The sequence below is a fragment of the Mustela putorius genome, unplaced genomic scaffold, assembly GCF_011764305.1.
Source record: "Mustela putorius furo isolate JIRA1106 unplaced genomic scaffold, ASM1176430v1.1 tig00003854_pilon_pilon_pilon, whole genome shotgun sequence".
In the NCBI taxonomy this organism is placed as follows: domain Eukaryota; kingdom Metazoa; phylum Chordata; class Mammalia; order Carnivora; family Mustelidae; genus Mustela; species Mustela putorius.
In genome coordinates, this window is record NW_025422006.1 from 4947908 (window position 1) to 4960166 (window position 12259).

A 12259-nucleotide genomic window follows, 5' to 3' on the forward strand; every position below is an offset into this window, starting at 1 on the left:
ATCAAACTAACCCTCGGCACCTCCCCCCTGCCCACAACTTAATTCTTCTATGTACATGCTTTTTTTCTGTTTTCTTCTGCTCTTTTCCAAAGAGGGTGGGGACATCTTATATATGGACAAAAGCTGGAGTGGTGGTTCTGATGACCAGCTTGGGCAGGAATGTCAGGAGGACAACCAGCTTTCTGTGACCTATGGAAAGCCACAAGGTAGGGGAGGCTCAGTTGGTTAAGCGTCTGCCTTCCGCTCATGTCATGACCTCAGGGTCCTGGGATCGAGCCCCAGGTCGGGCTCCTGTTCAGCGGGGAGTCTGCTTCTCCCCCTCTCCACCTCCTGCCCCAACTTGTGCACATTCTTTCCCTCAAAGCAAGCGAGCAAGCATCAAGTTAGGAAAACAACTTGCTGACAGATCACTACAGTAACTTTTTTTTTTCTACATTAAAGGTTAAAAAAAAAAAAATTAAAAAGGAAGTGAAATAGCCTGAAAGAGTTTTGAATTCTTGGCATTTTTCAAACTTACGCTGAGTAAAGTTTTTTTCAGTATACCTTTTCAATGCCTTTTTTTTTTTTTTTTTGGAGTGCTGGAAAGTTTTTTTTTTTTTTTTTAAAGTCCAGAACAATAGACTAATTGTACGATGGTTTGCAGAAGGTGTTCTGTTTCTGTTGAAATGCTTACCCCTGCCCCCAACTCCAGGTATTTTTCCATTATGTCATTTTGTACAACTTAAGGCCTAGAAGTAGAAACTGTTCACTGGAAGAGTGCACTTCCCCTGACAGAAAGGATACCCGCTCCCGTCCACGGGAGCAAGGATCCCACTGACGGTCCGTGACTTCAGATCTATCTCGTACAGTGATCGATCGCCGAAGAGGAAACGTGGGCCTGATGGGAACAGCCTGGGAGGAGGGGAAGAGTGTAACCTAAAATCTAAAATAACACCGTGCACCTTCCGAGAGTTTCCAGGTGCTGGCGGGCCAGCAGCCCAGGGGTCCCCCCCTACAGAGGTGAATGGACACAGGGACACATGGCCCCCGGTGTCAGGGTGTATGAGACAGAAGGGCTCCCATGCTACTGTGGGCATGTGGTTTGGAGTACGCACTGCGGACCGCACGGATGGTGGCGCGTACACATGGGTATGCACACACACGTGGGTACACACGCACACTCACGAGGTTTCCTCTGCTCGGCTTCACTTGGGAACCCACTTCTCTCCCTTACTTCCGCAAACCAAAGGATGCAACTTTCATGTCTGTACTCCTGGAATTCTAAAATGATGATGACTGCGTACACAATGAATGTGACATAAACATCAGTTTCCCCTCTAACTACATTTTAGGCATGGCAGAAGACGGGAAATGCTCGCTAAGAAACCTACTCCTTTAAAATGCTGGCTATTCTGCCTTCCCTATAAACCGAAATCAAGAAGATAAGGTATTAGGTGATAAGTTTCTTGGGTTTTGTTTCTGGGCTTTTTTTTTTTTTTTTTCCTGTCTTATGGTTTTCTTTTTACCTACCCAGACTGATCTGTTGACGAGCATGGATAATGGAGACTCCTGAAAAAAGAGAATTTAGCTAGCACTGAAATTGCCACACGTTTACACTTGTTAACTAAACAAAAACTATCTTGCCACCATATAAAAAGAAAAACAATGTCACGATTTAGAATACCCACTTGGAAGGATTTCACCAAAAAACAAAAAAGTTACTACCATCCTAAAGAAGTCAAACACAGGAAAATCCTTCTGGATGAAAACTTTAAAAAATTGGGCCCACACTGGAAGGCAGCAGGTGGAAGTAAGCCGTTGCTTTTCAGGGTCAGATTCCCGTGCACCTGAAACGCACCGCAAACACAGCGGTGCCCCACTTGCCTGAGAGCCCCCCGAGACGCGAGCCAGGCCGGCAACAGGTGTGAGGAACACCTGCCCTCCCTGTTCACGCCCGAGATCGCTCATGTGGGTCTTCCTGAGTGCGGACCGGTAATTCCTAACAAGCTTGGAGATCTGAAGAATGCGGGAGGTTATGGCAGCACAGAACACAGTGGGGGCAGACCAGCTTTTGGCCGTTAGAAGTGGGTAAAAAATCACCCCGGGGGGGCACGTCAGGACTGCAGATACAGGATGCGCCCGAGGCAGCAACAAAAATCAGGTCTCATCAGGTTAAGGCAAGGTAAGCGCCCTGGCGTCAGCAGTTCATAGAAGGCTCCCTCGGCTCAGTGAGAAAAGCAGCAAGGCTTTACGGAGAGTCTTAGATACAGGGATGCCCGGCTGCGTGCCTCTGTGTTTGGTGATCTTCTCTAGGCTGATAATACACGTCTGTGACATAAGCATGTCCATACAACAGACACAGACGTACATACCTGGCGTCCGTCCCAGCAGAATGTAGAATAGCTAATGCAAACCGGCCAGGGCGTCTGCTGCCCAAAGGACAACAGCGCGCTAGAGGGTCTGTAACGAGGCATCTGAAGGGGACGCCTTGAGGGAGGGAGGAAGCCTTGTTGCGGCCTTCGGTAAAAATAAATAAATATAAGAGCACAGGGTGTCCGACTGTAAATGTAGTCCAACTGCAACTAGGTCTTTTAAAGGTCACCAACTAAGGACCACAAGGAGATACGCCAGAGCATACATAAACCTTCCCAACAACGTGCTCGGATTCAACAGAATGAGGATTTACACGCTAGTGTAATGTGGAACCTTATCATTATCCATAACTAAAGTCGGTCTCACATACTTCTCCTGGGTTGCCTTCTTTGACAACATGCTGTAAGTCAAAAACCTCATCTAATTTTTTTCTGGGGAAATGCTATCTCAGGGGTATATGACCACCTTTTATTTATATCACCATAAATAGCACATTTCACCAACTGGTATCTTTTAATTCTACTATAATAAAGCCAAATAAATAGAATAGTAGAAGAGAATAATCGCATACGATTTATCATGTATCACAACCCTCGGAATCTACTATACTGTTAAGTTCCCATTTATTTCTTCAGGTTTCTGTCCCTGAACTTTCTACTACAAATCAAAGGTGCTCGGTAGGACGTAGGATTCCGAGAATACGATTTCTTTGCTTAGACAAGCATTTTGAGGCAGCTTGGAGATGTAGTACCTATCACTTGACTCAGAAATACCGACCCGGGATGTCTGGTTGCTTCCTCTCTTTTTCTCACTTGACATTTCCTAAGAGCACCTGTCCAGTGACCTTGGACAGCCTCTTCACCTGCTGATGTCACGTCCTCTGAAAGAGTGGGACAGGGCCCAAGAATGTCTTCCTTTCAAAAGGCAAGGACCCACCTTCCCCTGAGTATTTTATCCTTGGATCTGACCCTGTGTGTCTCTGCTTTGCAGTAGTAAAAAACTCTTCAAAGCCTTTGGCCCAACTCAAAAGCACAAAACTCTCGCAGGCAAGCAAAATCAACTGCTCCCCACTTGAGCCCCCAGTCCCACACATCACTTTGTCAGATGGGTGGGCTACCGCCGGGGGCACCGGAGGGCTCCTCTAAGTGGCTGTTCTAGCAAATTCCTAAGGAAGGTGTAGGATTCTATGCGAGGAAGCGGATTCCCACCCGTGAATATGCAAGAACATACATGCCCAGTAACTGCTGTCTTTCAGAGCAATCCGTTTTTTAATTACAATGCTCGTAGAATGGCTTTAAAGACAGTTTTATCGGCCCGTAAGAAACTCTGCCTTGTTACCCCCACTGGGGCTCCTCATCCTCCTCCCTCAGAGAGAGTTCACGGACTCTGGTACTGGCCTGCAGCTCGGAGAGGCAGACACCCTGCCCTTCTGGGCCAGACGGACCCTAGAAGCCTCCGGAGGCCTTCCCCGCCTTGCAAGGCAGACAGGCTAGGTTTATCTGTGGCCTGCCCACCTGCTTTGTGTGGGGATAACCGGCCGAGCCTCGTAAACTGAGTGCCAAGTGGCCAGGAGTCCGAGCCGCCTCTTTGACTAAACATGCAAGAAGTACCAGTATTTGTCAGGAAGGAAAAACAAAGTTCTGAAAATCCACATTTCTCCGAGCAAATTCTCCCTGGACAAAAAGCAGTTCCTGCGCTCCAGTTTGGCCTTTCCCAAAGTGTGCTCCAAGGAACACAAGCTTAATCGATTTTCAATGGGTTTCCCTGGGAAAGGGGGTTTTGTTGGTCGAAGGCATTTTGGATACACCAGGTGGAAAGAAGCCCAAAAGGCGACTTCCGGTCAGACTTCGCGGAGCCTCTCACTGCACCAGGGGGTCTCCAAGAAGCGACGGGACAGGGGTTTGAGGACCCTAGTCCAGGGATTACCATTTCAGACAATGCACGAGGCTACAACCTCACCAGGCTACAGCTACGTAAGAGGAGGCTGAGCCCCAAGTATCCAATGCGGGAAGCAAGGCTCTTCACCTCCAAGTGTGTCCGAGTTCACGACGTCTCTCGCATCGAATTAGAGCTACCATATGCCAAAGGGCTTGGGCCCTCGATCCACAGTCCTAGCCTCCCTCCCTCCCCTATTTAAAGAGAGAACTAGGTCTGGTGCCAACATTGCTAAAAATAAATTTCATCTAAAAGAGCTGCTTGGCTAGTCCTGAAGGGCTAGTCAATACTAGCAACATAATCACAACATCAAGGGCCGTTTATAGCCACGAGAGGAATCGGATTTTCTGGGAGGGAGGATGCCGGGCAGGGGAGCTGTGCACGCACACTCTCCACATGTGGGACCCACACACGCCACCCGTCCCTCCCCCCGCATTCCTGTGGGCGGCACAATATCCACCTACCAGAGACCCCAGGGTGATCTGTAGGTTCCCCTCTCACACCCAGTCTGCTCTGCGTCTTGTCAGTCACATGTCTGAGAAGTCACCCCTGTCCCCACACCCACCGCCTTGTCCCACGCTTTGGCCCCTTCTCTGACCCTGCAGGATCCAATCCTATTGGGATCCAGATGGTCTCTAGAGGGTTCCTGCTTTTCCCTATCACCATGGTGGCCCATGCACAGGGGACCGAGGGCCTCTGCCTTGTCCCCCACCCCTGCGGTCTACTTGGGGATCCCCACTCTGTGCACGAGCAGACCCGATGACCCAATACCTTCACAGATCCTACGCTGGCCCTCCCCGCCCTCCTGTCCACACCACATTCATACTGGGTGCGTGTTCTTCCTTCCTCGCCCTTCCAGCTCTGTTTTAAGGCTTTCCCTTGGATTCATTTCTACCCCGTTCTCAGTACTTGCACAGAGACTGGCACACAGAGTGCTCGGTGCTTCTGAACACATGAGAAGAACTTTCAATTCTGTTTACCCTAATACAAGCTCTGACCAACACACATCATAAACGTGGGCGTATGGAGAAGAGAAGCACACGGGACAGTAAGGGACGAGAAAGAGTCCAGAGCCCAGAGGAAATGCCAAGGCCTGAAACTGCTAAAAATCAGTCTAAATGCGTCTTCTGTAAAAATGTATTTACCTAGGTCCCGGCTACCTACAGCCCTATCGCCTCCACGGAAAGCCCAGGCAGGACACGGGAGGGCCTTTAGAGTTGGGATTAATCCACTTTTCATGGTCACATGACCATTCTGACGGACAAGGGGGAAAAGGAGCTTATGTCTGCCCTGTTTACTGGGCTGGGTGCTTAGCTGCATCACGCCATTTAGACCATTAAAGCGTCCTTTCCATGTTTGGGGGAGGCAGTGGAGGGGGCAGGGGGAGTGTTTAACCAAGCTGCTTCCTTATTTAAAGCGGCCAAACTAATAAAGTCCGAGTTCTATGTTGTTTCAATCCCCAAATGCAAATCCAGACGGAGTTCTGTCTCCCGGTGGCAGAAACGGAACCCGATTCTTGACGTCCGGCACACACACCAGAGTTAGAGGGTCTGGCTTCCAGGGCTCAGTGCTGTTTCCTCAACACCCCCAGGAATTACCAACAAATCGACCGTCTTGCACACGGGTCCTATCCCTACACAGGCATGGGAGGCACCAGTCACTCCCCCGTCGCATCGCCTTACATGCACCACCGGGGAGGGGTGTTCGTTCTGGAATGCACCAGAGAAGCAGCTTCGATGCCTCTTCCTCCTGGCCCTAGACTGGATCCTACCACGAGTGAGGAAGATGCCGTGAAGGAGGTCACTGGGTCAACCAACAGAAATGGACTATGGACCGTCAAGCGTCGTCGCAACGAGAGACCTAGTTTTTAAGTTCATGCTGACTGAAAGGAAAAAAAACCTTCAGCGCAGGACTAGAAGCTCCACCCTGGGAAGATCCTGCCCATCCCCCTCTCCCACTCCACCAACAGCACCTCCTTCTCCCAAAATCTCGAGGAGAAAAGCATTTCCACTTACAGCCACAGAAGCAAAAAGCACACAAAGGTCAAAGAGACTGGCTCGGGACACTGAGGACCAGCGGCAGGGGTGCCCAGAAGCCCCCCAGGCGCCTCCAGAAACGCGGCACAGGGCGTGCGCCCCTTCCCCGCGCCCCCGAGGACAGCCCCGCACCAGGCACCACGCGCCGCAGACGCTGTTCCCGAAACCCGGACGCCAAGGCGGCCCCGAGTGAGGGGGCCCGCGGGTGGGAGGCAGATGCTGCGCCCTCCGGGAGCGGGGGAGCCCCAGCAGCCCACGGGGAGGAAGAGGGGCTCTGCCGGTGCGGACACACCGCATGGAGGCGCGCAGAGACACCTGGAAAGCCCCCCGGGGCCGGCCGGTGTTTTAGGGGATCCGGGCTCCTCCACGCCCCCTCCACCCCATTGGGGGCGGTCGGGGGGTGCAGGGCCCGCGGTGAAATGTGCTTCCGGCTCCTTTGGAGTCGGACTGTGGATGGGCCAAGGGATACCTGTGTTCAGAGACAAGAGCATACGAGACAGATCCTGACCTGTTTCCTTCTATTTCCAACTGAGAATTACCGGGCACCTTCTCCACGTTACACCTGCGGTAGAGTAGAAAGAACACCGGCGTCAGAAGACCTGGGTGCCAGTCCCAGCCCAGCTCTTCCTCCTCCGTTGGGTGACCTTGGGGGAAGGCGGTTCGCTTGTCCAAGCCTCGGCCCGCTCACCCCCTGCCTCACCTCCTCCGGGGGTCTGAGGAAGACCACAGGAGGTTATGCCTGGAACCACACTCGGAGGAAATGCACAGTTCTCCGGAAATTGGTGGGAGGCAAACAATGATTTCCTCCCTTCTCTGAGGCTTGTCCTGCTTCTCTAAGACACGCGAAAGCCTGTTACTCTGGTTCCCTTTCCCCCTGCACATGTTTGGGGGAGCATTAGGGTACGGGTTCCCTCCACGGCTCCCGGAGCAGTGCAAGGCAGGCAGCATTGGATGGGGAGGGGCCCAAGGGGGCTGTGACCTCCGGGAAGCCGCTGCAGCCTGTCCCTGTCCGAGCCCGGCTCCTACTACTTACCTCAGAGAGCTGGAACGCGCGGTTTGACAGCAGCCAGCCTGGGGACACCCCCTGGGGTGGCTGGCTCTGCCTCCCAGACCTCTAGTCTTTGCAAGTAAGTCCCTTCCACTGCAGAGGACCAGGAAACACCACCTGAGGTCTCTGGCCCTTCCATGGCCTCCAAGGAAGCCATCCTGAGCCATCCTGGGCCTGTTACAAGGGTGTCCCCTTTGTGCGGCGGCCGACCAAGCAGCTGCCAGGCACGAGACATCGCAGCAGAAACCGCCCTCCCGTCCAGACCTTCCTCCAGGTGAGGACAGCTCCCTCTGGCATACGCCGCCTACGTGGGGCCGCCTAGAAAAATCCCTTCTCGGAGCCACTGCCGGCTCGAGGGCTCGCGGCACGACATGGGTGGGAAAGTAGAGACCAGGGAGAGCAGAGAGGTGGGAAAAGAGAGAAAGAGCTGGGCCGTCCGAAAGCAGAGGGAGAACGGGAAGGGACGTGATGGAGAATGATGGTGGGAAGGCCATCGAGGTGGGCCGTGGACCACCACCGCTCTGGGGCTGAGAAACTAGATCATCCTTACCTGGTAGGCAAAGGGAAGGTGTGCAGTGTTACCTGGGAGACAGGCTCAGATCCACAGCCCAGAAAGGCAGGATGGGGAGCGGATGGGAGACAAGGGACACGGGCAGCAGGCCGGGCCGGCCACGGGACGGCCCCCGGAACGGCCCCCGGAAGAAGCGTGGCCTGGACAGATGCCGGCCTGCGTGTGGTGAGGGCACTGGGCATGCGTGCGTTAGCAGGAATCAGGCATGGGGCTGGGAACGCTTTTTCTGCTGTGCCTCTGGGACGCTGGGTGAGTGATTAGGTTAACCATGGGGTCACAGGACCTGTAGTAGCAGAGGAAGAGCAACGTGGCCACCAGAAATACTAGCCTAGTTTGCAGCGCAGGATGGAAATAATTTGAACAATGGGCAAGGTTCTGGGAGCCGAAGCTAATGAGGCCTGGAGATCGCAAAGGATGCAAGGCTTGGAACAAGAGCGATCCCGGCAGAGGCATTTTGAGGGATTTGGGTAAGGAGTGCACGGGGACAGAGCTACCCAGGTCAGCGATCTGATCACCTTAGGTGGGGGAAGGAAAAAAAGGTACAAAATGCCAGTGACGACAACAACAACAACAAAAGAGTTCAAGCAAGAATAGAGGAATGTGGATTTGGCTTTAAACATCTCTGTTGCCAGAAATCTACCTTGGAGGGCCAGGAGGAACAGTGTCTGAGCAGTGCACGCTGGGTGGAAGCCTCTGACGATGCTCCGAGCGGGGGAGCCCCATGGTAAGTGATACACGAGAGGTCAAGCACCCGAGAGGAAACCTCGGAAGAAGGGGACATTTTAACAGGAGCCCACCCCTTCTGGAGAATGGACCGATGGGATGTGGACCTTCAAAGCCAGCCGCTCGGCCTTCCTCAAATAGGGGGAAAATGCTACAAGGGACTTCGGGACATGCAGGACGTGAGCAAGGATAATTCGTCCTAAGGTTGGAGGTCTACAGAGTCCTTCCGTGGGAAGGTGCTAAAATGGAATGGAATGGAATGAAATGAAATGTTGGCTCTCCATTCCCGGGGTCAACGTCTTTATGATGATAGTATTTTCTTTCCCCCGTAAAAGTGACCCTAAACACAAGAGAATGTCACTGTGTCCTCTTATAATGAGCTCATGTGACCCCCTCCGTCCCTGAATTCCCCTGGCCAGCCACCTACTGGAAGGAAGACCGCGTGGCAGGAAGACTATGTCCTCCAGTGCACGAATGGCGAGCCAGTGGGTAAGTACTTTGAGGTTTTTTTGTTTGTTTATTTTTACCTTCTGGCCCTATTCTGTAGGACAGGGCTGGAAACCAGGAAGGAATGCCATAAATGTTTCCAGCATGAAGGAATGATTTTCTATAGGTGAGGACAACTAAAATTCGGAACAAGCCAAGGCTTTCCACCATTCTCGGACAGGTCACCAAGGCTTCTTAAAATTCAGGGCAAGAAGAGGACAGTCCCTGTTCTGGGAGGACAGCAGAGCCTCAAGAGTGTCAGAGAGGAAGGAGCCCAGCGGCCACCGGCCTTGCCCCCACCCCCACCGTAGGCCAGGGTTTCATCCACCGATCAGACCGGCCAGACAGGTATCTCCTGCCTCCTGCACTGCTTCCCTGTGTCTGTCCTTAATGCTGGACCTGAAGTCCCAACTGTTGGCAGACAGCAGGGCTTGTCCTCCTGCAATGCTCCTGCCACGGTCCAACAACAACGGCCAGGGAGCCAGGCCATGATACGACCTCATCTTCTGTGTTCAGATTCTTCAGGGATGAGAACAGTGCTCAGATTTGAAAAGCAAGGCACAATAAACGTTGAACAAAAGCTACCGGCAGAGCACAGCAAGGCCCTTCATGTGGGCACAAGTTCCGGTTGCAAACGAATTACATCCTGAAGGAGTGTGGACAGCTTCTCACCATGTTTGAGAAATCACAAAGAGCAGAAGTGGAGTCAGAACACGAGAAGAGTGCCCGTGTCCCCATGTCCAAACGGAAAAGGAAACTTGAGGCTGCTATGCTTGATGTTGGACCCTCGGTAAAAAAATTGAGAAGAAATTATTCAGATGCCACGGGGCTCTTTAGGGAAGATAAATAACATCATTTGAGTACCAGCAGGGGGTCTCCTAGAAAAAGCCATGGCGGGCCAACCTCATTTCATTCTTTCGGCGGGGTTTCTGGGTGGAGAGACTGGAGAGGCCACGAACGTGGCTGCCTCTTGGTTTCAGCCTTTCTTGATAGCCTTGACCAAGGACAGATGAATGTGCATGACATGATGGCATGGTCATCTGAGTTTGCACATGGCTAATCGACTTTAGGGATTACTGGCTACCACATTCCTGTGACCCTGAAGTGATTTTCAGGGGGCACAGGCTAGAGACCTGTCCTTTGCCCTTCAGAGGTTTCTCAGCAACAGCTTGTAACAAATCTTCCGATGCCCAAAAGAAAAACAAACAAACAAACAAACAAAGAACTTAGAGAAGGAAATCTTCTTTTAAAAGGCCTAAAAACTAAGTTATAACAGTAGACTGGAAAGATGGGAGTGAGTCAGTGAAATGGAACTGACAGGGGAAGGAATGAAGTCAGTCGGTACAGGTTCCAAAAAAAAAAAAAATCAAATGCTTAGTCGAAGGCTAACCTTGGCAGCATCAAGTGACAAAAGAGCTTTCTGTATGTTTGGGGGAATGGCAGCTTTTCAACAAGCCCGTGTTCCATAAAGCTTAAGTCTGTGTCAGAGTTGCTGGAAAACTTTAATGCACTCTTGAGTCACGGTAACAGAACACTGGTATCCAGCCCAAGGAAAATGACCAACCCGCCTGCGGCATGAGGACACAGGCGGAATTCTGGGTGCTCTATGTTAAATGGGACACTAAGAAAGCAGGAGGTGCCCACGGAAGGGGACTGAAAGACGCACGTCTAGATATCACTCAGAGCGCAAAGGGTGGGGGGCTTCAACCACGAGGAGAATGTGGGGAGGTGGGTACATTGTCCACAAAGGACATTTCTTGAAATGAGGAACGGGTTTACTCTCTGAAGGTCCAAAGAGAACAAACAGACGACAGCAGGCTGAATCGGTTTTAATATGGGAAATGACTTTTATGTTTAGAGGTTTCCTTCGGTGCCGTGAACTGCCCCCTAACCCCGTAACTTAACCCTTGGGGGTACGCACACAGAGGCTGGACGGCGGTCTGTCCGACGGGGTGGTGTGGGGGACACACCTGGGTTGTGGGAAGACCAGCCAGGGAGAGCTAAAACACGGAATCCCTCCAGAATCGTTCCCTCATCCAGGCAAGTCTAAGCCCCATCTCCAGACTTGGGACAGCTCTCTCTCCGAGACCCTACCCCTCCGCACCTCGCTCTAGAGCTCATCCCTGGGGCCATTTTAAAGGTTTACAAATGCACATCGGGATGAATCCCTTTTTGAAAGAAATTAAGTCTGAGGTTAAATAGCACCTAATCTTACAACAGGATTTTTTTAAAAACTTCTACAGAAACAGAAAACAATGCATAATGTAAGAAGTCAAAACAAAGCCTTCTCACACTACTTGATTTGGGGAAAGAAAACCAGAATTACCTTTAGAGATTTAGAGAGCCGTTACTGCCGAAGGAGTTTACATTTGTGAATCACACAAAATGACTGGCTCTTTGGGGTCCCATTTTAAAAAGTATCCTCCTTGAAAAACAAAATAAAAACAAAACAACAGGCCTGGCACTGAAAACAAAGGGCATAAATAGACTCTTGTTAAATTATCCTAGCTCTTTATAAAAAAGAAAGATACATCTGTCCCAGAATCATGCAAGAACTTTGAAAAAAACTGTCTCATGAGAGCTAATTAATTCTTATGTATCAGTTAAATATAGATGGCAGTTCTTATTTAATACATCGCTAATCTGTACGACTGTCAGAACCCTAACATTCGGCTGAGGTGCTAGGAGGGAAGTGCGTATGGCTGGTATTTCTTGCACAGGTAGGTTGAGTTGCTATATTAGTAGCTGACTTTAATGGCAGAGAACTCTCAACACATGGAGGGGTAGGTACATTTCCCAGCAGTATTTTCTAAAACCAACAAAAATATAACAATGTATCCAATTAAGGCCCTCCTAATTTGAGAGCCTCCTACTTGAGAACCAAGTTTGGTAAGAGAAATAAAACACAGAAATATTCAGAATCAGTGCTTTTTCTAGATTACTAACACGAACAGGCCATGAAACACGCGGCAGCTACTGGGAACGTGCCCCCTGGAACGGACCCGAATGGGGAAGCCGACAGGATGGGCCTTGGGAGAGGACATTTGGAGGAAGGGTTAAAGAAGTCATTGAAACCAGAGAAAGGGGAGGGGAAGAATTAAAAAATAA

The 12259-nt window shown here is 51.0% G+C and overlaps 1 protein-coding gene across 7 annotated transcripts in view; it reads right to left on the bottom strand.

Moving 5' to 3' along the window:
- SMARCA2 (SWI/SNF related, matrix associated, actin dependent regulator of chromatin, subfamily a, member 2) overlaps positions 1 to 12259 on the bottom strand; it is a 179535-nt gene that overhangs the window by 31817 nt on the left and 135459 nt on the right. For 6 of the 7 annotated variants that reach the window (XM_045065039.1, XM_045065043.1, XM_045065042.1 and 3 more), the window contains exon 29: positions 6832 to 6885. The exons of the other annotated variant lie outside the window; for it this stretch is intronic. In XM_045065039.1, coding sequence (XP_044920974.1) covers positions 6832 to 6885 — 54 coding nt within the window. The remainder of the gene's footprint in view (positions 1 to 6831; positions 6886 to 12259) is intronic. 7 annotated transcript variants of the gene reach the window in all.